The 27,722-nt window shown below is 37.4% G+C and overlaps 3 protein-coding genes across 9 annotated transcripts; 2 read left to right on the forward strand and 1 right to left on the reverse strand.

The window, feature by feature from the left end:
• Positions 1–541: 541 nt before the first annotated feature.
• On the reverse strand, positions 542–10,551 carry LOC124303452 (acidic leucine-rich nuclear phosphoprotein 32 family member A). 4 transcript variants are annotated; one of them, XM_046760664.1, is made up of 8 exons: positions 10,292–10,551; positions 6,309–6,452; positions 6,038–6,157; positions 5,841–5,953; positions 5,433–5,539; positions 4,992–5,068; positions 4,553–4,655; positions 542–3,738 (listed from the first exon to the last, which is right to left on the reverse strand). In XM_046760664.1, the coding sequence occupies exons 1-8, from the start codon at positions 10,337–10,339 to the stop codon at positions 3,680–3,682; spliced, it is 771 nt and encodes a 256-aa protein (XP_046616620.1). In that variant the 5' UTR covers positions 10,340–10,551; the 3' UTR covers positions 542–3,679. The 4 variants fall into 4 exon arrangements, with proteins under 4 accessions (XP_046616620.1, XP_046616618.1, XP_046616617.1 ...); XM_046760662.1 differs by having other exon boundaries at positions 4,538–4,655; XM_046760661.1 differs by having other exon boundaries at positions 542–3,741; positions 4,538–4,655.
• A 2,595-nt stretch (positions 10,552–13,146) lies between these two features.
• On the forward strand, positions 13,147–18,569 carry LOC124302312 (ATPase H(+)-transporting accessory protein 2). 3 transcript variants are annotated; one of them, XM_046758335.1, is made up of 8 exons: positions 13,147–13,308; positions 13,512–13,639; positions 14,252–14,482; positions 14,602–14,916; positions 15,242–15,334; positions 16,312–16,413; positions 17,590–17,698; positions 17,931–18,569. In XM_046758335.1, exons 1-8 carry the CDS (start codon positions 13,266–13,268, stop codon positions 18,008–18,010), a joined length of 1,101 nt encoding a protein of 366 aa, XP_046614291.1. In that variant the 5' UTR covers positions 13,147–13,265; the 3' UTR covers positions 18,011–18,569. The 3 variants fall into 3 exon arrangements, with proteins under 3 accessions (XP_046614291.1, XP_046614293.1, XP_046614294.1); XM_046758337.1 differs by lacking the exon at positions 16,312–16,413; XM_046758338.1 differs by lacking the exons at positions 16,312–16,413; positions 17,590–17,698; positions 17,931–18,569 and adding an exon at positions 15,501–16,263.
• A 2,627-nt stretch (positions 18,570–21,196) lies between these two features.
• Positions 21,197–25,958, forward strand: LOC124302668 (laccase-4-like). 2 transcript variants are annotated; one of them, XM_046759057.1, is made up of 11 exons: positions 21,197–21,285; positions 22,198–22,240; positions 22,463–22,680; positions 23,548–23,758; positions 23,823–24,097; positions 24,209–24,332; positions 24,410–24,627; positions 24,725–24,875; positions 24,970–25,188; positions 25,296–25,680; positions 25,753–25,958. In XM_046759057.1, coding segments are annotated over exons 1-11 (1,932 nt in total). In that variant the 5' UTR covers positions 21,197–21,198; the 3' UTR covers positions 25,754–25,958. The 2 variants fall into 2 exon arrangements, with proteins under 2 accessions (XP_046615013.1, XP_046615012.1); XM_046759056.1 differs by having other exon boundaries at positions 25,296–25,958.
• The last annotated feature ends 1,764 nt before the right edge of the window (positions 25,959–27,722 follow it).

The raw sequence follows: 27,722 nt of genomic DNA on the forward strand, positions 1-27,722 counted from the left end.
AAAAAAAATAAGTTTTTTGCTATCAATTGATTGATAAAAGAAAGATAAAAAAAAAAAAAAACTACATCAGGTGAAACTTCGGATTAAATACCAGACAGCAAGGATTCATTTGTAAATGGTTTTATTAATAAATTATTTTCTCTTATCTTGTGATGAGGGTTGTTCAAAATAAACAAACTTGACGACAAAAATTCATTTCAACAACAGAAATAGACAGACAATACACGGATGTAATGTAGGTACTTGGTTAATCCAAGGTGATGGACAAAATTTATTTCTTAATTAAATGGTCTATCCGAAATCACAATTGACAAAAGTATAACTTGCGTCGCGGAACGCGCGGAAATATCATTATCATTATTACAATTATTGTTGTATTTTTATTATTATTATTATTATTATTATTACTTCTATTCTTATCCTTGATATTGGTATTATTATTAGTATTACTATTATTGTTATTATTATTATTATTATTATTAATATTTATAAATCGATTTTTCCAAACGAATATACATACACACGTATACATATGTATATACGATCAATTCCGCGCGAGCCGCAATTGCAAATTACAGATATTCATATCGTGATTTTCAATTATTTCCTTTGTTTCTCGGTTTTTTTTTTTTTTCGTGTTATGAATTTTCCTCTCTTCTCTCTCTCGCTCACTCCCTCGCTCTTCCTCTCTCTCTCTCTCTCTTTCTCTCTCTCTCGCACACACACGCGCATTTTTGACATACTTGTACACATAATATGTATAGTTTAATAATCCACTGTAGTAGGTATACCTAATATAAATTTTTTTTTAATTTTTTTTTTTTTTGCAATCTTGGAAAAATTGGATAAGGCCATAATATAACCAATCTGGCAGGCAAATTAGCGCCATTTCCCCGAATCATCATCTACGATATACCTATTTTCTCAAACGTTTCCTCCACTTCTTTTTTTATTTCTATATTAAATTTTGCTTCTCATTTTGTTTTTGTTCTTGTTGAGTTTTATAAAATTTCAATTCTCATTCACTCGCATTTTCACTCTGGACAATTCCGTTCCTTTACACTCTGCACTAGCACGTATTTACGAGACATGTGGTCGAGCCAGTCGGTCTACGAATTATGTTACTACAGTCTCGTCGATAGCTGCGTCATGCGTTCATCGTACATCCTCACCATCTATGCACTCATCTTACACTCATCAGGCACAAAGCTCTTCTACCTGAAACGTATTAACTCCATGTTAAATAATCGTTTTAATACCTCACCGATATTTCTCTCTCTCTCTCTCTCTCTCTCTCTCTCACACAACCCATTCACCCTGTCCCTTGCTATCTTGTCCTTTTTTTCGTTCTATACTCTAAACGCGCATTTTCAAGTATGCTGGTATAATATATTCATATGTGTATATCCATACACACTCACACATTCACACACATCCATACACAGATGTATTGCACACTGTACGAATAAGCACAGATGCAAACATTGGCTGCTTCTTCATCGTAATACGATCGTAATCTAGTAATAATGATAATGACAATAATAATAGCAATGAGAATAATAATAATAATAATAATGATAATAATAATGATAACAATAATAATGATCATTATTCATTGTATTCACGCCATTATGCCTTGCGAGACGACAAATAAACGCCTGATTATTTTAGAGACAGAAATGAAAGGAGTGTTCATCGACACATTCACATGATCTCTATCTCGCAACGTATATGCGAACATTCGTTACGTTTTCACGTCTTCAGATATCTTTCCATTTGTCCTCATTTTCTGATTTTCTTTCAATCACTATAACTGCGAGCATAAATGTAAGTAACATCTTCTATGAGTCGCAAAGCAGGAGGATCAATGTTCTCTTCAATTGCTTGTTCGATGTAACGGCAAAAGAATCATGATTTTCAAATTGAGATTATGCAAAATAATCTCGATTTGGTAATCTCCTGAACTCGGTGCCATCTTGACACACGAGCAGAACTATTGAATCATTGTCCGATTCAAACATCTTTCCCTGCCTCTCCCATTTCCACTGCAAGGATCTACCTTGATAGAATGTTAAAGTCTTGATTGGTCAATCCTCTCAATCTACAAGCTTATCCAATAACACATGTTCCGGTACTTGACCAGCTATTCTCCTCAAGTCCGCGGAAGACAACGCTTCCGAAATCCTCCAAAAGGAACTATCGTCTATAGAGAAAGAAAGTGTGAGAGGGATGAGATGTAATTTTCCTGGTCTCCAAGAGACACACGAAACTAGCGGTTGCATTCTGCGAATAAAGCGAAGAGGAGAAATTCGAAACTGTAATGGAAGATGATACAAGACATGCATCTTCAAGACTACTGTACAATATAATCTCAGAACCTGACCTGCATCCGACCAGTATCTACTCTAATTTATTAACGTGTTTCTTTTATGCTCTAAAATTGAGGCGCCTTACTAGAGTGACCGTGGTCCGATCGAATCTTATGTGGTAAAGTGAGTCTAGGTACCATGAATAACAGTGTCGCACGAAGCCACGTTCAGAGAGGTCAGGAACACACTGTAATGAATACTCAGAACTGCACGTTAATGGTGTTGGACTGAAAATCTATCCTCAAAAATCTATAGAGGGTTTGGATTGGTATTTGTTGTATATCGTAAGCGGAGCAGATAGCAACATAAATAAATTTTCAGAAGCAACGAAGAACTTCATACTCTATGGAATTATAGCTGTAGCGATTTCGATTTGATTACAATTGTTTCATTAGATTGTTTACTAGTATGCTTTCCCACAGACTTTCAATTGGATATGAAAAAAGTACAAATTTTTGCTGAATTTTTCTATTTTCTGTCTCTGAAACCATCTCTCACATTGGCATGAATCACCTGAAACATCAGTTTTATAAACCTGTACAAAATTTATTGATCCTCGTTTTTTCTAGATTTATCAACTAATAATAATAATAATAATAATAATAATAATAATAATAATGATGATGATGTATTTAAAATGTAACTTACGTAACCTTAGTACTGATTAACGATGGCTGCATACCAGCATGACCAGCTTTGGCCGACCGGAGCTAACAGACAAATACGCTCCCCTCCGAGTGTAATACACCGCTCTCTACCACATCCCTCAGACAATCCGATAATACTCTTGATTTCACTTACCATTCCTCCATACTAAGCAACACTTCTAATTCTCTAATTATATACTCTATATAAAATATCGTTAGTATAACTAAAACGTGTTGGGTCTAGCTGGAATGCAGCCCTATGTATGCCTGCTTCATATTTCTTTTTTTTTTTCTCTTCATTTTTCTTCCTTACTTTCCCCTCCTTCCTTTACTCTTTTGCGTACAAATACCCATATCCATATTCAATTCATATTCGTATATAGTTATCCTTAATCTTATCAAATTCTCGCTTACGCATTAAACCCTATACATTTGTAGTTGCGCGGACGAATAACCCCCCCCTCTTCCCCCCCTCCCAGTCCCTTCCTCAAGTCAATGATTCAATGATAAATTCACACCACTACATGTAGTCTGTCATTGGTCGGTCGATTGGTTTGATTTCCAGCTATTCACTCGGCGGCGTAGTTATTGATATTTATTTATAAGAATTTTACACGGCGTCTCTTTTTCCACGGTTTCAATTATTCCGGGGGGTAGAGAGTTCTAGTTCCCCACCTCGCCGCCGTCCTCGTGTTTTCTTTTCTTGCCTCGGGCTGGTGATGCTGCTGTATAATAATAATTAAACATTTGTTTATCATCGTTTAAACTATGCCTATGATAATATGAATTTATTATGTTAGTCTATGAAAAAAGAATAATATACGAGAAATGGAAGCACGTAAGTCTCAAGTGGGGGGAAAAAAAAACAGTTGCGGTTTGAGCTGGAAAATGTTGCACTATCTTGCGACCTGCTATCTAATATCATAGGTTAACGGTAAATTAAATTGCAACATTTGCGAAGGACCACTGACTTTTTCTTACGCTATTTTCCGGAAGTAAAAATAATAATTCGATAAAGGAATGCATTTCATGTAACTGCATCTGTAAATATAACATCTTTACACCACACTGTTGCGATATAGGGGGTTTAAAAAATGAAAATAAGTTCACATATACGAATCCAAAAATTTGAAACTCTCATTTTCCTTTCTTGACGTGATTATGAAATTCAATTTCCTAGTAATCGTACGTGAAGAAAATTTTGCACTAGGCACAAAGCAGATTTCTTCTTTCATTTTTTTTCCTATTAAATCCATAGGAATGTAAATTTTTTTATTACAATTCCAAACTTTAGTATGATTTCTAATTTTTTTTTTTTTAACTTCCAAGTTATGCTAACAAAGCCTGTGTATATTAATTTCAAATCACTGATCAGAAATGTAACTATTTCTATGAATCAAGCACTGATTAGATATAACGATTCTTGATTTAAATTTTTTGATTTGATACTGAACTCTACAATTATCACAAATCTGGTAGTTAGTGAAACTCTGAAAAATTACGATTCAAGCAATAGATTACCGAAAGGTATCCTACCTTCGTCCTCTTCTTGACCATCCTCCTCGTCAAGGTCATCGTCGTTTTCCTCAGCATCCTCTTCCTCCTCCCCTCCAATATAATCCTCCTCGTCACTATCATCCTGTATTTGAAAACCAATCAAATGATTTGGACAGAATGAAACACAAGGTAAAATTGAAACTTTCCGATAAGACATGAAGACCAAGTGTGGAGCTGTCCAACATCGTAAATCGAATAGAATTTTGAACTTAAAATATTGTATTCATCAGGTTTTCTGAATTTATCATAAGTCTATCAGAAATCAGATAGTTAGACATTGATAACATTTTGTGACACGCATGTGAATTCGTTGAAGTCAAACTTTCAGGTAATTATCTCAAGTAGAATTGTCTCTTAGTTCTGTGTACTATGGGTAATTAAGTGTGAATAAAAATGCAATAAGACACCACAAACTTACATCCACGTAATCTTTGTATACGCTATCCAAAGCAACAACTTCCTCATCTAAGTCGTCGTCGTCATCCTCGTCCGAAACTAAAATATTGCCAATAGTATTATCAAATACGATATTTCAATGATTCTTGACAATTACCTAATCCTTACCAACAATCGCTTCACAAACTTAGTAAGTATATTTATTTTATCAAACTTTCCCTAGAAATAATTCACTCAACTATTTTGATAATCGGTAGAAACTTTGGATTTTCCAGAAAGTCTCTTATTCACTGGTGTGAAAAAGAGACTGGGTTTTTGAAATAATTTATTTATCTACAACTTATGTGTACTATTTACATAAGAGCAGAAAATACGACACTGACTTGTTTGTATACTTTTCTTAAACAAAGGATTGAACTAATTTGAAAACTTTCAATTCTTGTGCAAACAATACTTTACATACCTTCGTCGCTGTCATCTTCATTGGCGTCACCGTCGCAGTCATCATTTCCATTCACCTCGTCATCTTCACCTTCACTGTCATCGACCTCGCGATCATTAACATCGAATCTGAAAACCGTGAAACGGTAAAATGTAATATTAACAATGACAATTCACTTGTTGACATCCAGAAAATAAAATACTGTAAGAATTATCAGTTAAACTTTTGTGGTGCTAGTGTAATTGGACAATTGAAGTTGTTCTTACAATCTTAAAAGTAAGAATAACTTATTTTCAGAGCGAATGGTGAGAAAAAAGTTACTACCACCTTATTTTGCGTCAATACTTTGATATTTGTCATTCGTACTAACTGGTGAACTACACACTTATAACATACACTACAGTAATATTAAATATTTAAAACACATACCCATCGAGATATTGTAAGCTGGGGATAAGGCTGAAAACCTTTTCCCTGTAATTGTCCATGCATGTTGCCTCATTGTTGAATAGGTCCAGACTCTTCAGGTTTTTGAACTCTTTCTGTAAAAAATTAACAATGAATCTACTGTATTTTCTGATGTAAACAGGAACTTCAACACGGATATTTGTCGAAATTGTGCTTACCAAAGGCTGCAGCGTGTCAAGGTCTTTGATTTTGTTTCCACTGAGGTTGAGGTGAGTCAATTTAGGGCTGGTACTTAGAAGGGACAAACCTCCAGAGATTCTGTTGTCACTCAGCTCCAACTGGTGAAATTAACATCAGTAATTAGTATTCAGTTGTGAGAAGAGTAACGAACAAAGCACATCACACTAACAGCATTATAATCTTCTACTCAAGTTTGAGGGGTATGTTTTCAGTTATATTGTAAATGTCCAACGATCTAGAATGAATTACCTTCTTCAGATTTGGTAACTTAGGAAATCCCTTCAGACTTGTGAGACCCACATTAATGAGGCTGAGTGAGTTCAGAGCTACAAACTCGTCGGTCAAACCTACAATGTTTGTACTCCTACAGTTGTCCAGGACAAACTCTGTTATCTAAAAATGAAAAAAATAACAATTAAGTAATGAACATATCAGAACCAATATCTGACAGTGTTATGTTTAAAATGTAGCGAATACAGTTTGAAGGGCGATTGCTCAGAATTTATCGATTTAGAATTTGATTCTCAATACTGTCCGTTCTACAGCAAAATGTGTGCCATGGCGCAAAGTTGAATATTTAAAACAAATAGCATCAACGAAAACTGTGAGTAACTAGACCCCAAGTTTCTATCTTTCAAAGTTCTTAAGAGTTTAATCTACGATCATTGTATTTCCTACCCTTTCTATGATCGATATACAATAACAGATTAATAATATTACTTGAGAACTTATTACGAACTTTAAATTTCTAGACTCCCCGCAGTTTCCACATTTTCTGGACAAAAAAAAAGAAAACAAATACTTGTCACAGTGAATTGTATCTAAAATAAAACCTACTCCAAGTTACTCCGCCCATGGTTATTACAGAAAAACATGAAGCAATCTGCGAATCAAAGAACAAAGACAAATTCTAGTGCAGAATAACGCTTAGAGTCAAGTACTTGTCGGAGTAGTTTGGCGGTTGTTCGGAAAAAGTACAATATATTACATTTCGAATCAACTCTCCTGAGTTTTCCCGATTCCGCTGATCTGAATATAATTTTCATAAAAACCCTGAAAAATCCTCAAGTTTGTTGAGATAAAATCGAAAATTTTCTCTCCGATAGGAAATTTTCCTAAGCATACGGTATGTACATAATCGTAGAGAGACATAGATCGGTAAATGGTTAAAATCCTTAGTGGTAAATAATATGTCTAGAATCAGAGACGATCGGCGCCGTGCGGCGGAGCAAACGAATCTGCGCAATTAAACTGTATCCTGCGAACGTGACGACTTCGGCACGAGGCACGGAGAGAACGAACCGTACACAAAGTCATAATGTATAATGGGTATTTCAATGGGCAGGTATAAGATCAATTTTCGCTAAAGATGGGACTATTTTATTGATCGGAGTTAAGAGAGTGGGGCACACGCCGCGTCACGTTTAGCGGCATCACGGAATATACAAGCGAGAAAGCGAGGCGCGGCACGCGACGCTCGGTAAAACATAATGAAAAGATAAATAAGCAAGTACATAAATAAGAAGCAATTAGTGCACTGCGTGAAATTTCGTCTCTGGCTCTTCATCCGAGAGTTGACGGCGTGAAGAAAACCTCCGCATCGTGTTCGAGCTATCGGGCATTGATCAGATGGCGCAGTATACAGAGAGACCGTTCGGTACGGAGCGAGATACATAAGTAATTACGTACATACATACAAAGTTGATCGGAGCGGTGTAGGAAAGAGGGGCGGTTTAGAGGAGGAGGTGGGAGGGGGGGACGGAGGGAAAGAAGCTGAGCGGCGGTCGTCGAAGCTTCGAACTAACGAACGGAACGGAACGGAACGAAACGAAACGAAAGAAACGAAACGAAACTCCTGCAATTGCCGAACGACGGGCTGACGCCCACGTGACGAAACGAATACATGCATTCAACTTTCGAGTTGTTACAACCATGCGGGGAAAGAAAGAAACGACGATTCTCGACTAAGAAATACATTTATAAACCAAATGAAATAAATTTTCTGGAGCAGGTCAGCCTCCGAGTCTCGACGAGACAACGTGTTGCGGTAGAGCTTGCGATCGGATTCCGAGCGTTCCGCGCGTGTAAACAAGGCGTTGCTTCTGATCGGATCTACTATTGCTTGCGACGTGCCTCGGTGCCACCACTTAGCGTAGCGCCGGCATCAACCAACGGGCAAATGGACTCGTCCAATATGGCCGCGAGATCCATTGGCCGGCGGTAAAAATTGTTTGAGCCGGTCAAAACACGAGTGTGACTATTGCGCAAGCACATCCGTCCTTCCGTCGTCTCGGTAATTCGTCGTTGTTAATCGCTGCACGGTTTTTCACCCGTCCTACGGTCTTACTTTCGCGCGCATTTTCACCCATCGCTGAATCCTGCGGCCGATGCTCTTCTCCTCTCACCGAATAAGTGTCAATATGATCGATTTCACTCTGGCGGTTCGGAGTTGGAACGGAACGGAATTTTCATGGCATTTTTCTTTCTCGCCTTTTTGTTTACGCCTGCAGATTCGGAAGCGGGTGGGATGGAGGGAGGGAGAGAGGTGGAGGGACGGAACGAAGAACGCGGCAAATCTAATAACCGTACAACATGTCTGCCCTCGTGTGCGGTTGGGAACCCATGCCATGACGGCGTCCATTCGCACGCGCATCTTCACCTCATGGCACAAGAAGACGCACGCACGCACGCAGGCAGCAGCACACCCACCACCCCCCGGCTTGCTTGCAGCTTCTAAATACCCCCGACCGGGATATAAAATGGAAATTCATTCGAAACGATTATCGGCTAATTCTTTGCAGCGATAATATTATACTCGTTCTCAAGTCCGAGGGAATCCGATGAAACAAGCAGCGTTGCACGCGTGCACGCATGCACGTACTTACATACGATATGCATATACATATACGAATATGTACAGGTATGTATGTACTACATTGCATATGTTACTCAACAAATAAGCATCATGGCGCGGTTTGTCGTATGCTGTACAAATTAATTGACACTTGACACACACACCCGCACACAATCGCGCTACGTATATTACCGTTCTTTTCAAAGGAACTTGGCGTAAATTCGTGAATTTATTTTTTTATAATCAGTTATAAACCGAGTTTGGGAGGCACGGGTAAACATACTTTGGATACTCTACGGATGCAATCTCTGTCCAAAGTTTCCGTTCGTGTGCGCATACGTGCGATAACGTTTTATTGAATAAATTCAATGTCGCGAGGATTAATGGAGCAGAATTGTTAGCGTAGGTTATCCGAAATCCCACCGTACACGCCACATCGCAGAGACCTGCATTATAAGTGAATACGGTACCTGCCATTGGTCGGAGGCATATGTTCCCCTCTCGGTGTATGAAAATATTTATTTACTTATCAACAACGCGCGGAGCAACACCGCTTTAGTTATAAACATTAACAGAGAGCAGACGCCGCGGATTCCCTCAAGTAAATTAATACAGGATGAATAACTTTAACGGACAGGTGCGTGATCGGATGACTAGAATACGAGAAGAAAAATTCGAGAATTTAGAATTCCTTTGCTGCCACGCATGAAGGGGGGGAGGCATGGATATCGGAAGAAAAATTTCTCTTCCACAAGTACGAAGAAAATATTCGCCCTTGAAACAGCGGCTCGAAATGGGGGAAAAAAGAGTGGTTGATGCACCCGGTAGTGGGTACAACACACACGTATGCCTGCGACGAGCAGCGGCAGCGGCAGCGTGTTAGAAGCGAGACACTCGATGCGAACTACGCCATGCCTGTAAGCAGGCTAGCCGCTCCAAATTACACGTTCGGGGGTTATAAAAATTGGCTATTGATCGTAACGATTGTTATCGAGCGGTTGATCGAGGGTGAATGAACGGGATAAACTGAAGGAAAATTGGGGCAAAAATAAGGAGGAGGGGGGGGAGGGGATGAAAAATGTATCAACGAGCACGATAAGGCATGGATAAAAATAAAATTGTAAATTGAAAACATTCGAGGTTGAGGAGAAATAGGAAGGAAAATATAAAGGAGCAGAGTGTAAGGTGAAGAAAATGCGTGATGTCTCGACGTGCACGGAAAAAACTCTCGTTACGATTCTGCAACGATTGGCTATAGGATAGATAAAAGTGAAAGAAAGAAAGATAGAAAGGAGAAAGAAATAAATTAAGCGATAAACGAACGAGGGCACGAGTGCGATGCTTTGAATATTAATGAAAATATAATATCAAATCTTACTTCGCCTGGGTTTTTTCCCCGCTTCTCAAGCTCTATCCGTTTCTCCATGGCCGGCAGTTAAACGCAAGTAAAAGTATACAACACCGCACTAAGTTATCACTGCACCGCGCTACGCTGCGTCGTAACAACGTCGTCTCCCCGAGTCTCTCCGCAACCTTGCTTTCAAACCGGGAATGACGGACGGACGGGTCGTCGCCAGTCAGACAGAGCCACCGCACCGAAGAACCAACCCAACGGCGGTTCGATCCTGGCCTAGCGGCTAGAGGGGCCCCCCCACAATAACAACCTCGGAGGCGGGAAATGCGGGAAACGAAACACATGTCTGGGACTACTTTCGAAGCGACCAATCGCCGGGCGGCTTCCATCGTGGCGCCACAGTCGCCATCTGCCGGCGCCGAAGCGTACCAACAAGGTGTAGCACCGGTAGACTACGTTTTTTATTTCCCCTCCACGGCCGCCGCCGTCGAGCACTTCGCCCTCATCTTTCCATGCCGAACTACGGGAGTGATGAAAATTCACGTAGCCGCGTGAGAGATTAATTCTGGGGTGTCGATTTTTTTTCGCTTATTCTTACCGTTTACAAACCCGATAAATCAAAGCTGCATAATTTTCTCTCGCAAGGCAAACTCGTGTTCTCTGCATTGTTACGTAAGATTCAATTGACTCTATACGCAGGTTGACCGATGCGGCACGGTCGCCGGTAATTGGCACTCGAGCACAGCTTTTTATATGCGTGTAATATGTGTGTAGGTATGTATAATTGCATCGCTGCTAATGCAGATAAAGCGTTAACCAAGGATCGATGTCCCAGCGCAACAGGGCAGAAGAATTGGATTAATCTCTCAATTTACCTATTCGTAACATATATCCCCTTTTCCAAGTTTTTTCAGCCTGTACGTTGCATCAATGTACCGTCGATTTCACGTTATGAAAAAAACCAGCTTGGTTTTTTCATTTTTTTTCTACTCAGATAATACTCGTACTCGACACATTGTGCGATTTCTTTTTTTTTGGATTCTTTCTTACCGCAATTCTAATTACTTCTCACACCAGGAGACGAACAATTTTCAATAAGGCTAAAAATATGCCTATTTACTTTGTACGTTTTGCCGTACATCGTTCCGAATGAAGCCAACAAGTTGTCGAATTTATATTGGAACGCACATTTATCATACGATTATCGTATAATAGTACCGGTGGTACAGCAGCTGGTTGTAACATTAATATCGATCATTCAAGAAATGGAAATTGAATAGATTCATCGCAGGTAAAGAACTTGCGAGAAAAGCAAATGCCGTGCATCTGCGCATCGCGTACGCGATGCACTTGCGCAGAACAACTTAAAATATGTATGTATGTAGGTATGTACAACAAGAATAGGTGTACACCGATGAACCGGTGACATATCTACGTATAGCGAGAAAGTAAGGTGGAAGGAGGGTGAAGGACCGCTCTGACGTCGACCTCACATCAAGAACAACCCCTGTTAAACTCTTAACAATCGTTTCATGCATGCGCTAATTCCACATGGAACAGTAGTTGAAAACATTCGAAGTGTAATAGTTTTCATAAAATTAGTCCATTTATTCGTACGTAATAAACGAGTATGGTTGTAATCCTATTTATATACGATTACCGTATTTGTATCCTAAATTGCATCAACCTCAAAAGTCTGTCCCAGCTGTAGGATTTGTGGAATTTGACGAGGGTTGAGATCAATAAACATATTCAGTATTAACTACTTTTTCATTGCCGTTCTTTTCTCTTTCCTGAGCTAGAACGTTGGGCTGTTTCACTTCTGTAGGCTGAAGCATATGCTGGTGCTTTTTCATGAGAAACTGAATGTAACTGATTCTGAAAAGAACTTACTAAGATTTGAAATTTCAAATAAATTGGATTTGTATGAGATTAATTCAACGGAAAAACAATAGAAATTATGAAAGTTTAGTATCATTCAATTCTTTTTTGATCGCTGAGCACATAGTTTATAATTGAGGGTTCCAAGCACCACAGTTTATGATATATGACAATTCTCTCGTGAGTGCCAATTACGTAAATGATTAAAGACTAAAGTTAGAATCATATAAATGTGGGTGTGCAACTCTATATGATTGCAGTTACAAATATATCATGTACGATGATATACTTACTATGGATTATGTGTATATATACTTTGCAAGTTGAAATCGAACGCGATTAGGGCTGGAGTGACGTTTCCGGATTCGATAGGTGCATGCGGCTCAGCTTTTGACGTAGTTGATAAGTTTTCGAAAGAATATCGAACCCTAAAAATCATGTCACTTGTTTTTTAACGACTGATTTTTTCCCTTCATTGTATCCAATATAAGAGAAATATAGTCATTTGAAAATTCCCTCGTATGCACGTGTTATAGATTACATTTTGTAATCATATCACGTGTGCTTACTCATAGCTTATCTATACAGTTTGAAATGTCTCCAAATATTTCCACCAATAGCAGGGCGGAGATTTACGATAATGAGATTCACCTTTGGACGAGATTTTTTATAAGGGTTCCAATTTGCACCACCAGATGATACATCGTCCAGTGAACATCCGAGCCCGCGAAGTGCTGGTCATTTTGAATCTGCACATTTTTTCTCCGCTGTGATAATCAAACACTGCATGAAAAGAAAAAAGTAATAGTTATCGACTTTTTGGTCGTTTTTTTATAAGTAACGACTTGATATCGTCGTATTTTGACGCTAAATACCGTTATTTAAATGCCAAGAATCACAAGGCATTAAAGAAATAAACAAACAAACAAGCAAATGCCGTTCTTCGTATAGCACATATTTCATGCCCGTACGCCCCTCCACATCGTCGATACGAATATCGAAACTCGAGCACGCGATTGCGCTCGATTCTATCACATGATCGTAGTTGGGGCAGAGCAGGGTTAGGTAGACGTATTTTTCATTCCTCAAATCATCAGATTCTCAAAAAAGTAGAAAAATGTTCCGGCAGATATTATGCGTGGCTGTCACGCTGGCTGCAGGTGAGTTGTCGATATTAATTACCCTAACATTACGTGGTTATAAATTATATTTTATCGTCCTACAATGAATGATAGTAAAAGGGGGTGTGGCGTGTCAGTAAATGCTGGATATACCCTAATTCCGAGAAATTTGTGTAAATATTCATTGTGCAGTACGCATCATCACTCTTTCTTTATTTTACTTTAAAAATTATCTTACACAGTTCAAGCCCATGGGACATTCACTATCATGCACAGCCCAGAGAGCGTCACGTTCCATGGAAATGAGGAAGTTTGTCAAAGCCTGCTACCTGAGATTTTCAGTTTAACGCTTGGATACACTACGAAAATGGTGCGTTACCAGCAGAAAAATGAGCATCTATTCTTTGAATTTTATTCAACCATATTACTAATTCTAAGAAACTGATAGGACAGCATTTTTGTTAGAGAGCTGGTAGCTTATCGTAGCATTTTTTGATGGAATGATTACTCTCGTCATTTTTTTTTTTCTTACACTTGCATTGTCTTATCTGTAACTAATATATTCAGAGCAAAAGAGTTTGCAAATATCGATACATAAAAGGAACGAAAAAGAAAAGAGAATTTTGAATAAGCTTGATGAGGCCAATTTCTGATAGAAGATTCGACAAGTTTGATTGAAAGAATTGCTAAAATGGTAAAATTTTAAATACATCAGATTAAAATGAAAGTGGCTTAATTTTACTAACTATTCTACTGATGTATATTATACCAATTACATGAAGTATCGTCTTACGAAACAAAGACTAAGTAAAATACACTCGGACATATTGTATGGCAGTTGTGAATCGCATCTAACTAATAGCTATTTTAAATCTTCGTGACGAATGAGCATTAAATTATATGAGTAATCGTCTTTTACTGCAAGCCCATATTATACTAACTCTAATCCCATGAACTAGAATAGTAAAATCTTGTTTTTCAGAGAGGCTCGTGGGACGGAATGAGAATCACGAACATCTTTGATCTACCTGAAGCAGTAGTCGGCGTCGCCATAGAAGGTGTGACATCTATAGAACCGCCCAGAGGCAAACATTACCCTCTGATCGAAGATGAGTCAGAAGAAACTACATGGCAAGCTTTGAGTGGTCGTCTTGAAGAGCGTGACAACTCTGAAACGGTTGTCAGAATTAATACTGCAGATGGTGTAGATGCTGTATGTATTTCATAAATCAAGCGAACTATCTAGCGATTGAAGTTTTATTAAGTTTCATGCCAGTGTCACTTGGATGCGGAATCTGTCGTGATTGTATATAATTCGTGGCTATTTTCCAGCTGGGACGATCTGCTCTTGGGGAGTTGAAACTTAAACCAGTCAACGTGGCATCTTTAAAAACACTTAGTTTAGAAAATGAGTCGGACAGGAAATTTTTGGAAGAAATACAGTTGCTGGACGCTTTCACAAACAAAGTATTGTCAGGAATAACTATCGATGACAAAACAGATCTTTACTGGTTCGTCGTCTCCGCACTTTCGCCTGTAATCGATTCTCACAGGGATAAACCAGCTGCAGTTAAAGAAGCTTTGGCTATTCTCAATGATGCTCTTAGTCGTCTCAGTAACGCATTCGTGGATGCTTACAAAGGAAAGGTTCGTTTACGCTCCATTGTGTTTATCTAGTTACTTAATTTGAATTTTTATTGATATTGTATGCTTTTTCCTAGAAGTCTGTACTTATAGGGAAATATTTTGATTATGCAAAAAACATTTTGAAATATTGATGAAATTGTTGAATAAGAAGCAAGGTGGTGACTCGTAGCCTCAAGTAGATTCTTTAAAAATCTAGGATTTGATGGTAAATTTCAAAGTTCAATTTGTGATAGAATCTTTATGTAGCAATGAATAGAAAGTCGTCTGCTTATAAAAGAACACAAACGAAATATAGATTGTTTTTTCTTATTTTTCCTTCCGTCAGGTAATCATCGCTGTATTCACAAATGATGCTTCTCACGTTCGACACACACGTGCTGCAGGTGACGGAGTTGGTAGTCGCGTTGACAATATAACGGTCAGTAGAACGCATTATTTATCGAATAGTTAGATGTTAATGATTTATAGATGTTCAAGGATTCTTGTTGTTATATGAATAAGAAAAACGACATTATATTGAAAATTTCTTGAAGGGAAATCAGCAGCTCATATGTAATGACGCAAAGTCTGGTGTGGTATTTCAGCTTTTGAAGAAGCTGCTGATAAAGCTGGCTGGTTGGATTCACTCCTCACTTCGTCTTTGTCTTCTTTCCATCTCAGAATCGTTACCCAGCCAAATATTATACTAACGACTCAATCTTTTTACTGACCAATTCTTTTATTTCATCCAGCTGTATCTTGGCTAATAAATCCTCTAGGAGTCGTAATCATCTTACTAGATTTTCCGTTTCATTCTATTATCATGCCACAACTTTGTTCACACCTTAAAACTCTAAATGTAAGGCTTAATCTCACAATCACACATTTTTGTTGACAGTTTTGTAGAAAGACTACACGTTGTGCAAATCATTTTGATTTTTGTACTTCTTCTTTTCATGAAAGTACGTGAAAACATTATAACATAAAAGCATATCTGGTATTAGAGTATTATTGGAAATTTACATAAATCTTGGGATCGTATAAAACAGTTGCCGATTATTAATATAGCAATAATTTGGTGCAAATTACTGGTGTAAACAAAGTTTTGTGGCATACGGTGTTGGATTGGATAGATCGTATACTTAACAGGTTGCTACGAACAACTTTCTCTTGCCTAACTTGTACAGTAATCATCAAGGATTATCTTTGAATAAAATTTGAACAAACCGGTGAAGACAACTAATCTCTATTGGTATCCACCAAAGCTTGCAACTTTCGCTACTTATTGCTAATCTATCTTTTTTAATCTATGCTTCTTGTAACAATATTTACAACTATTAATAATAATCAATGTCTTACTTGTCACAATCGTTGCGATTTTCTATAATAATCAACAATCTATTTTAAATTTTATAGGCCCAAAGTAGCCATAAAACTGTAGAATCTACCACAGAAGGTAAAATTAATCGAAGTACAACTGAATCATATGAAAGAAAGCCAAGAGTTTTACAAATCAAGGTATTGTTGAATCATGTACACTTGCATGGTTTTTCCAATACCAGTATTTAATCTTCAATGTTATGTAGTTAATGCCTTGATAATAAAATGCTGGCAAACTTCAGAAGTTGAATATGCTAGAGATTCAGTTTGTTATTATTTACGTTTATCATCCTGTGAAACTGGAACGATTATTATACGAATATTTTAAATAATGTTATGTTACAATCCTGTTCCTTTAGTGAGAAAAATATTTGTTGAACCGTGACAGATGTACAGTTTTTAGCTGATTGCTAGCTGAATTAACGACATGAGTACAGCATTCGTACTCTCTCTTTCTTTCCATGCTTAAAACCAGTGTTTTTTAACTCGTATAAATCTGCATGTGTTACTTACTATTATTTTTTTATTATTTAAATGTTTGCTTACTAGATTTTAGTAGTAACATCGAACCTTGTAGTAGTCGCAACGACATATTTATCACACTATTGTATCTATATTACTTTCCTGTATATCTGCATATGTTCACTTACCTTTAATACCTACGTAAAATTTATCTGTTTGTGAACCACCTTCTACTTCATCATTCACAGTGTTGCATTCGAATCGTTTTCTACAATCATTTTATCTATATATTTAACTGTCTAGGATTAGTAAAAAATTTATTTAATCATGCTACAGTAGAACCTTAATTATCCGAACCAATTCGGATCGCGCCTAGTTTGGATAATCGAACAGTGACGTTAGGTGATACAAGGTTCAGCGCTGGTAAATATTCAAAAAATGTCATACACGTACATGTTATAATACTTATCACCTATCTATTGAACTTAGTTTTCCTGGAGTTGAATGAAAACTACCAGTAAGAATGAGTATGCGAGGCCACTAATGTGCTGACTGGCGAATCAAGCTTGAATACGTCTGACCAAATGCTTTGTTTGCAACTCTGTAATTGCGTGAAGTAAAGAAATCGTAGTTCGGATAACAGAGGTTCGGATAATCAAGGTTTTATTGTACATAGATACTTATATGATTTAATATGCAGTATAAGGTAATAAAATGTAGTAAGAAAATGATGTAGACAAAATTGTTTAACGTTGGTAAGTACCAAGTAGTAGAACAACAGCTTGAGCAAGATTGTTCTGAAGTAGTAAGTATATCGCAAAACACGTTAGGACTGTCGGTTGTCTGTTGCAGAATAAAACCATTAACGCCTCCAAAAAATATGACGCAACCTATCCCGTCATGTTCAACATCTTCCTGTGGTTTGGAGTAGCCTTCGTCTTCTCATTGATCGCCATTTGCAGTATGTTTTCTATTTTATTGTCATTCAATTTAACGTCGAACAAACAATCGGTGATTTCACATTTACGACAATATTGATATTTATTTTTTAACTTTCGTATATTTCATAATTTTCCCCGGACATTGTTCGACTTTGAAAAAAAAAATATTGTCCTCAAGAATGAGTAAGAGAGTAATAGAAATTTTTTAATGTTTTCAATAATCCAACTATAATTATTTATGCCCATGCTCAGTTACTATCGCCGACATGGATCCGGGACGTGATTCGATCATCTACAGAATGACCTCCAACAGGATGAAGAAGGATAATTGAATGTAAAAACATCTATCAGTGATATCGAAGAATCGTGATGTGAAGATAAATGTCCGCTTCAAAGTGTGGCACAAGTATAGTTGCTAGTAAATTGTAAATTCCATATTTATAAAATGTATCATTATTGATTTAATCACATTCAATGCGTTAAATTCGTTCCCAACACCTTAGTCGAGTTTGAGGAAAGTATTAGCGCGACTCTACCATCATTAATGAGGAATCGTAGGTAACGAGGATATGTCATACCACAACCCATTGCCCAGTATTCCTTGTCGTATACATAACGTAATATGGTTAATTTAACAAGTTCGTACCTAGAGTTTAATTGATGAGTATAAATATGTTAATGACTAAGTTTAGCTATCAATTTACGTAGATATTTAGCACGAAGGTGAAGGAAGTATAATAATATGTCTGTACATTATGTTATTTAGGAATGGATGATGATGAAGATGGTAATGATAATAATAATATTAATGTATATTTCAAAGTAATATTTAAATTCAATTTAGATTGCCGATATTCTACGTTAGTTGTCAAATAAATTGAATTGACACAATTTGGAACGTATCGTAATTAAAACTGGCTTCCTTCCCCGCAATTTGAGCAATTCTCCGATCAACATTGTCATTTTCAACTCTGTGCTTTATAAAATTACTTGCCAACCGTATACGATTTCAAGACGATATTTCATTTCGCCTGTTAATTAAACGTTTGAAAAACATTTAATTCATACCTTGGGCACCTATTCATGTTTAAATTAAAATTTAATCTTTTCAATCGGTTCCGCACCGTCGGCAAGTTCGTGTTTTGAGAAATGAACCAAGTTTTTTCATCCGGTTAATATCAAGATTCAAAAGTTATCAGTGATATCGTACAATAAGATTTCAAATTTTAGGGGTCGATGATAACGAATCTGAAATCAGATCTTGAAAATGATCTTTTCTGTATTATACCAGGAATTTCGTGTGTGAAGTCTATCATTTTTTCCAACGTTTTCTTAGATTATTTTATAACCAATTGGAGTTTTTTAGACATTCATTGTCACACTGCAGCCCACATGGAGGAAGAAATGGCGGTAGTGATCCAGTTTGGAGTCAACAGCGAAATGATCGACCGTACGAGCGGTTTTCCCACATGTAGAAATTTCGATAATATTACAAGCTAGCTGAGAATTCAATTACAGATTCGTAAGTTGTATTCCCGCATGCCTGCACATGAGTTCCAGAAATTTTTGCAGGAGTTCAATTTTGACTTCTTACCATTGTCTTTTTCTTACGACTAATTCTGTTCGTAAGCTTTTGAATCGTACAGAAATATATAATCTTTCTGTATTTTTTAAGAAAATTTATTCACTTTAATTGAATACTTTCTGTTGAATCGCAAGTTCAATACTATAGCTTTTCACTCGATGATGAAGATGTTTTTCCCTAAAATCACTATTCTTGGCAAAGAATGAACGTAAAACAATGGGAATAATGACTATTCTGTGGTATCTTTGATCTCCGTTTTTGCAGACGCGGTCAAATACAGTCGGCCTATGATTATGTATGTATTATTTTGATATAAAAATATGTGTGATTCACCGTCTAAAAGTAATTTATTGAGAGTATGAGTTTTCTACAGTATTCTGTAGTAGAACACAGTGCTTATACAGCTAATTGAAAACCATTATGATCGAATAAAAATTATTGCTATACTATATTGTATCCTATTGTTTATTTGCATGTGTTTTTTTTTTTTTTTTTTTGTCACCTATAGAGAAACTGCCAGACAACGCTATAATCGTTAGCAACATTTAATTCATCGCTAATTACAGTGTTCACTTTACATAACATCGATTTTTCTCTCGAAGCGTCATATAAACTTATCAATAACAACGACCTCGCATAAAAAACCTCTGAAAAGAGTGGCGATAAGTTTGATTAAATTCACCGAGTTTAAAAGGGAAGAAAAATTTATTTTCGTTGAATCGTAGATAAATCAACATCTGTGATTTAATCATCAGAATCTCTTGACAGATAAAAAAAAATAACAACAAATCGAATCACGTGATGAAAAAAAAATGTTTTTAGTTCACCGTCACTGAACAAATTATTTGGGACTTCGAAATTTTTTGATAATATTTGAGTGAAGATAAATTGTGCCAGGAGTGCGGTTGATAAGTTTCTTTCAACGATCAACTGTGAAATTTTCATTATGTAAGTATTCTCGGTTTTCAATTTAATGTAATTCCCGTGGTTTGTTGTTGAAATATACTTGTAATTAAGATACATGTGAGTTACGATAATGATAAATTCAAGTATCTGTCGGAAGGATATTAAATGAGCATTAAATCTCAATTACCTGGATATGCAATGGATAGCGCGAAATAAAAAAACGTCAAAACACGATCTTAACAGTCCAGATAATATGACGTGTGAATCACATCGTTGTAATTAGACTTTGCTACCTAACATTATACTTTCGATTTTAATTCCAATATTCTTATCATAAGGCTTTGCAGTATAATCGAAATAATTATACCTACGGAATTTTTTGGATTACTGTGATCGCGCAACATTTAATAAGAATCGCATACCGATAAAGGCTATCTGCCCACAACGCGTGTAAAAATTGGATACCGATACGATGTTTCCTATTGCAGAAATGTACAATTTTTCATCCACGTGATAAACGGGAAAAGTATACGATTTCTCAGAATTTCGAAGAAAAATATAAATATATCGACTACGTTGATGTCGATATTGGTTTTGAGATGGACAAAACTACCACGAAAGTAAGATTCCGATTTGGAGGTGTGAAAATTTTTTCAAAAACGAATATAGGACACTAATAAACTTGAACTTGGAGCACAGTTTGAATGATTTTAATTTGGTTCTTGTCTAGTGACACGTGAGATTATTAGCATGCAACATCAGCCCGGGAACATGTGCGATCTAAACAATGAAGCTTGTAATTTTTGTAAATATCAGGTGGCCGGCGTACTGATCTTATTCTTAGATCCTCGAGTTCCACCTTACATCGCATGTATAGGTATGTGATATAATAACGAATGCAGTGTACCGATAAGATGGAATCGCTAGAGATAGTATGTATTAGGTTTTTTTTCGAAAGATCGATGCAGGTTACGGGTAGTTTATATAAGATCGGTTCCAATAAAATCCTCAGTTCAACGAGCGACAAAGATGTGGCACCTCTTCCACTGGGCGGTTTGGGCCCTCTTCACGGCCCATGGAACGAGGGCGTTTCAGTCCTTCAGGCTTGCCGCTATGGTAAATAATTGAAAAAAGGCTTGGGATTAAGGTATTATTGGAAAGATATTCCCGATCAAAAGTGAGTCTCGGTGTAAATATTGAACATTTCGCGATGAGATACAAATCTGAAAAAAGTAAATCATAATCAAGTTGATAAGATACTAGGTATTTATTAATAATAATACCGAAAAGTTGATGATGTATTGTTTAAACAAAAATTTGTCCAACAAATCTCTAGCGAAATTTTTTTTATTTCATATAAAATGGATTCACTGATTTTCCTGAATACCTACGAATTCGATTCGATATTGAAAATTCGTTTTCGAGAAATTTGTCAGTTTTGAAAAATTCATCAAAAGTTCTCAACTTTTTCACAGGTTTTCGTAAATGGTTGTATATTACACTGAAGAAGTTTTAGAGGCCTGGAACGAATAGGTTCGAATTTTGGAAAACGGAATTATTCAAAATCGCCGAATACTCCAAAAAATTCATAGGTATTCAGAAAAAATCAATGAATTCGTTTTATACTAAATTAAAAAAATTTCACTAGAGATCTGATACACAAATCTTTGTTTAAACAATTTATCAACAGTTTTTTGGTATTATTATTCAAAAGGAATTATCTTATTAACTCGGTTACAATTTATTTCTGTCGGATTTCAATCTTATCGCGAAGTGTTCAATGTTCTTACCGAGACTCACTTTTGATTGGGAATATCCGTCCAATAATACCTTAACAGTCAATAACGAAACAAAATTAACCCGAACCTAAATCGATTAGCACATCATATTTTCTTGAAATTATACATTTTACTTTATGTCCGATTTTGTTTTGATAGTTTACTTTTTCGCTTGCTTAAACAAATGTTGTATTAAACTTTGTATCATCTTGTATTATTCATTTTATTTTCTTTTGCATTCATTATCCAGACTCGAGGATTCGACTTTAACAACACCGATGCCGAAGTGCTGGGTGAGTGACTAACATTAAGATATCGTGAGGACCGTTTTTATTCTCTCCTTCAGATTCAGCGAAACAGCAAACACGCGTAGGGTTAATTCGCACGCTCACGCAGGTATATTGTAGCGATAGTATCAAAGCCAGTTGTCGGGCGATAAGAGACTGGTTAAGAGATTTTCAACAATGATCGGTATCCACTTCATAAAAAATTTATAGATAAATTTACTGATTAAGGTGGGGCATCGCACGAGTGCTACAGAACGTGCGTAGAAGGGGATGTGCGAACTTGCGTCTACAGCTTCACCGTTCTCGAATATACCACGATGAGTTACCTCTGCGACAATTGCCCTTATGAAATCGAAGACTGCTACAATACGGGATGTGTAACTGCCGGCGGTCACGTTCGCGAAGTCATATTGGTGAACAACTTGCTGCCTGGACCCAGCATCCAGGTCTCTGGTCGAATACGTTTTCCACATCGTTATATGGAGAGAATTTTCGAACAAAAAGCTGAACGGTTTTCGAGTGTATTCGGGTTTGCTTAATATACTAACATTCTACCTGAGAATCTGGTTCAAGAAAACCTTATTCCAGATTTTGGCTTATCACCTTGGACATAAGATGTTGTTTAGCGAAATTCTGAGATGGAGTTTTGTCGAACTACATTTTGAGAGCCGGCGAATTGTTCTCACTTTTAGGAGCGTTTTATCGTTCTTCGAAATTCTATTCGAAAATGTAAGACTTGGGATGGCTTCTGAAAGTGATGAGATGAATGAATTGAGAGAAATTTCAGACTTGCTCGATTTTCATACAAACTTATTTGAGCAGGCTTTTGACATTGTTCATTCCGATACAAAACTCGAAGTCATGAGATTCGAGACAGTGGACCGATCTTAAAATGTAGTGTAGCGATATTTGTATGAAACTGTACTCCATGTTTTTGAGGTCATTGCTTGAACATTCGAGTATCTGCAGAGGCTTTGAAGAAATGATACTTTTATCAGAATTGATCTTTTTTCTTAATTTTGGGCCACTGTCTTGTATTCAGGATTTCAAATTCCAAAATCTTCACATCAAATTTCTAATTCGCTGCGAGAAACATATCGGTGGAGCAACTTTGAGATTGGATAGAGTCAAAAAATTACGGGGTGAAGTTTTTTTTATTTTTTTTTATTTTTGAACTTTGAAATTCTGAGCTATGACTCGTGATGAGCGACTCAAATGTCTCCCACGAAGGTTCTTCTTTCGGATATTCAGTTACAAAAAGTTCCAAAAGCTAGAAGCGCATCATGATCATTAATTTGCGAATGGCTTTCAAGGTATGCGAAGGTGACACCGTCCAAGTCGACCTGACGAACACATTAGCGACGAAAAGTACGACAATCCATTGGCATGGACTGCACCAAGTCGGTAGTCCGTACATGGACGGCACGCCGTATTTGACCCAGTGTCCAATTCTTCCTCATAACACCTTCCAGTACAACTTTACAGCACGACCAGCTGGAACCCACATATGGCATTCTCATAGCGGTGGGTAGTAGTAATCGATAAGGTTTTAAATGATCACCAATGACTAATTGATGGTACGAATCAGGTTTTGAAGAAGCGGACGGACTCTATGGAAGCTTTATAGTACGCAGAGCTAACGATTCTCTAGCTGAATACTATGATTACGACCTAGCCGAACACGTGATGGCTGTTTGGCACTGGTACTACGAACCCACAGGCTCGGTACTGAGGAGTGCACTTCATAGGTCCGCTGATGTGGTTGGTTACAGTCTGACGGTCAATGGCTTGGCCTCTACCGTTGAGTACGAAAAGGATGGTGTCGTTTACATGACGCCTAGGGCCGATTTCACCGTGACTCAGGTGCTTCGCGATGATCTTTTTTTTTTATGCTTTCCGCAATTTTGACTATACTGAGTATAGTACATATCGTTGCTGTACAATGACGTACTAATCTGACCGAAATGTCTTCAGGGTTACAAGTATAGGTTCAGGCTGATGTACAACAGCGCTGTTTACTGTCCAATTCAAGTATCCATAGACAATCACACGCTGTTAGTAATTGCGTCGGAGGCTGGAACGTTCGAGCCTGTCGAAGGTAGGCATTTATCGATCTAATGAGAACAGTAATGTAAGTTTGTATAACTCTCTTCATCTTTCACGGGTCGTGTGCAGTTGATTCGCTGATCATCAACGCTGGAGAACGGTACGATTTCGTCCTGACTGCTGATCAGTCAGTTGATAATTACTGGATAAGGTACCGAGGCCTTGGCGACTGCGTTTCCACAAGTCTCTCAGTCACCTCGGAGGCTATCCTTCGTTACAGCGGGTCGAACGAAACGGCAAATCCGTCGGGAACGATCGATTACGACGACGGCAACAGATCCGGAGTCGTGAGTAGACCAAGATTTTGCCAATAGAAAGACATATTTTATTATTATCAGCGACCCTAAACTTGCATATAATGACTCGACGATTTCATTTACGCAGCTGTTGAACCCGGTACAAGTAGCCAATGAGACCTACTCGAACAACAGCTTGATTTATCTGGTGGACCTGAACAGCACTTTGGAAAGACAGCCCAACGTGTCTGGAACACCCGACAACATAATTTACCTGCATTATACTTACAATTACTACTGTGAGTGGCTTGTAGACGAAGCGAAATATATCTTGGGTCTTTTTCCTAGACTGGAGCTAGTAGTTAGGATTTTTTACGTTTCCAATCGTTTCAGACAACTTTAGTTGGCCAGGACCGTACCCTCAAATAAACGGTATGACTTTCGAATACCCACCCATCGCACTTCTCACTCAATACAATGAGATAACAGACGACATGTACTGCACGGAGGAGGACGACAGCGCCAAGGAATGCATCAGTGGCTTCTGCTCCTGTGCATTACTCTATTCTGTAGACACAGGGAGTCTAGTTGAAATCGTCATTGTGGATTTGGGTGAGTATTTCGCGTTGTGTTTTCAGTTGCAAGGAAGACCAGTGCACGCAATGGCGACCAATATCTATTTCCCGGTAGGGATTGAGTATTATTACCGATTGTTTCAGGATTGGATAGGTTTGACGATCATCCAATGCACTTGCATGGTCATGCGTTCCAAGTTGTCGCCATGGAAGCTATAGGGGAGAATATCACCGTGGAGGAAGTGATCAGCAGAAATGAGGCCGGGCTGATCGACAAGAAGCTGGATCTGGCTCCGGTCAAAGACAACATCGGCGTGCCAGCCCAAGGTTTTGCAGTTTTACGGTTCGTCGCGAACAACCCTGGATTCTGGTTCTTCCATTGTCACGTCTCGAATCATGCTGAGATGGGTATGGGGGTCGCGATCAAGGTCGGGGACTACAGCGAGATGATTCAACCTCCGGACAGTTTTCCAAAATGTAGAAACTGGAACATGAATTCCACAACTTCCAGCTCCTCGTCGTCCTCGTGGTATTCAATTGTGCATATGTCCAACGGGGGTCGTACGATGCTTGGGATACACATATTTATCTTCATTTTTAGATACGTTGATCCACTGACTTAATTCTTTGAGTACACAAGAATCACCACGCACAAAAATTCTACATACACTACACTGAACATATCAACATTTCACGTACAAAACACAGTATGTATTGTGATAAGATTTAACTGACTGTGACGTATTCTGTGATAGCTGGGAGTATCAGATATTGAGATTGTTGTATCTTGAGAATAAAAAAGAAAGAAAAATGTTACAAAATTTTCTTTTTCACTCTAATAACACGGTCATGATTGGTTATCAGTGATTTTATACAGTATCTATATGGTGCCCGCGAATGTTTATTGTCACTGTCGGATTTATTCGTATAATTTATCACTTCGTTAAGTAAGAATTATCTTCCTTGTGGTGCAAGACAAGAGAAAACGAAGAAATGTATCCACAATTTTTATCTAATCCTTTCATCCGCTTTTTAGCATATAAATTCAGGAGTACATTTGAATCCTGAATACGGAATTCATAGATTACCTACCGTACAGAACTGGAAATACCTTTCACGTGTTCTGTCAAGAATATTTTGTAGCTATGCGATGTAACAATAAATGTTGCAAATTTCAAGAATATTTACCACGATCCGATAATCCTAAACTACGTTGGACTATATTTGTGCTTACATAATTGCACCAGAGTGGTCGTATAGCAAAATAGACGAAGTCTCCCTATGGGCAGGCAATTGTAGCTACTTTCTTTCACCAGAATTGCCAGTTGACAGGTGTTCGGACATTGTTTAGACAACGCAAACAAAATGTACTCATACACGTTGTAGCACGCGTAAAATGAGCAATTACATTTTTATCGAATGATATAATTTGAGTGTAGATAAGTAATGTGACGTAACCGGCTTTTACCCAAGCTGTTACGTATTGTTTGGAGGTTTACAATGTATCTGAAAATCTGAAGTTAATATTTCGTTTAATCGAACACTCTGTCTTTGTCAGGGTAATTGTAAAAAATAGGTAAATTGCTCGGAACCAGAAAGTAATATGATCAGTATGATAATTAATATTTTAAACCATCATGAAAAATATTAAATAAACACCAACAACGAGATTCTTCGTCCTACACTTCTCGATTTTTGTCCCCACGAATCAAGCGTGGCTTGAAAACGCCGTGCTTATTCTGAGAATCGAAGAGTATTAAGTGGGCGCGATAAAAGCGCGGTCAAATTTGAAATCTTCATTATTCGTAACAGCATTAAATAACCGTAATTTTCGCATTTTACTTACAGATTGAAAGATCTATTTATGGAATTCATTTTTGGGTAAGAAAGCGTAATTGATTAATTTAAAAACGTATGATAAACTTAAAGCCATACGGGATCAAAGGATTGTTTGGATCAATAAAGGTTTTTTACAGTTGCCGAAGAGAATATTTTACTTGAGGCGTTGACTGAAGATACATAAAGATTGCTAGTTTTATGGGGCTTTTCGTAATCGAAAATGGCCGATATAAACTGATCTTACCATAGCTCACCACGTGTACCCAGATAATACAGAGTCGATTATTATTATGCCTATGGAATGACGAAATGGAATACACTAAAATTTTCATACAACTCCGTATAGACTTTTCAACTACGCAAATTCATTTGAGTCAAATTCGACAATGTCCAACAAGCTCCATCGGATTAAGAAAAATAATGTTATCTAAATAGATGCAAAATAAACATGCACCTGTTTTCTGTTAATAGAGTTAGCAACCTATTGTTGATGCAAAGGATGGGGGACATAGTCGAAGAAGTTAATCGAAAGATAGAGATATATAGTTATTCCAATATGTACCTTACGTAATTTCTGTACATACCTGTTTAATACTTAACTTGTACCGTTAACCGAAGATAATAATATGTATCTTCAGTCAATGATCATAACTTCACTTCGAAAGATCATGCAGCTGACACATAAAAATAATTTCTTAACTGCCGTTAGATTTCCGTGGTTTTTTAGAAATG

The sequence above is a fragment of the Neodiprion virginianus genome, chromosome 4 (assembly GCF_021901495.1).
Source record: "Neodiprion virginianus isolate iyNeoVirg1 chromosome 4, iyNeoVirg1.1, whole genome shotgun sequence".
Classification (NCBI taxonomy): Eukaryota; Metazoa; Arthropoda; class Insecta; order Hymenoptera; family Diprionidae; genus Neodiprion; species Neodiprion virginianus.

Bases quoted from the DNA above. Each gene is read 5' to 3' on its own strand.
- LOC124303452 (XM_046760661.1), bottom strand. From the start codon at position 10,339: ATGGAGAAACGGATAGAGCTTGAGAAGCGGGGAAAAAACCCAGGCGAA. The intron at 6,158-6,308 runs GTAATTCATTCT...TAATTTCACCAG, and splicing joins AGTTACCAAATCTGAAGAAG to TTGGAGCTGAGTGACAACAG. The intron at 5,954-6,037 runs GTAAGCACAATT...AATTTTTTACAG, and splicing joins TTGACACGCTGCAGCCTTTG to AAAGAGTTCAAAAACCTGAA.
- LOC124302312 (XM_046758335.1), top strand. From the start codon at position 13,266: ATGTTCCGGCAGATATTATGCGTGGCTGTCACGCTGGCTGCAG. The intron at 13,309-13,511 runs GTGAGTTGTCGA...TATCTTACACAG, and splicing joins GGCTGTCACGCTGGCTGCAG to TTCAAGCCCATGGGACATTC. The intron at 14,483-14,601 runs GTATGTATTTCA...GCTATTTTCCAG, and splicing joins CTGCAGATGGTGTAGATGCT to CTGGGACGATCTGCTCTTGG.
- LOC124302668 (XM_046759056.1), top strand. From the start codon at position 21,199: ATGTGGCACCTCTTCCACTGGGCGGTTTGGGCCCTCTTCACGGCCCAT. The intron at 21,286-22,197 runs GTAAATAATTGA...TTCATTATCCAG, and splicing joins CCTTCAGGCTTGCCGCTATG to ACTCGAGGATTCGACTTTAA. The intron at 22,241-22,462 runs GTGAGTGACTAA...TTACTGATTAAG, and splicing joins CACCGATGCCGAAGTGCTGG to GTGGGGCATCGCACGAGTGC.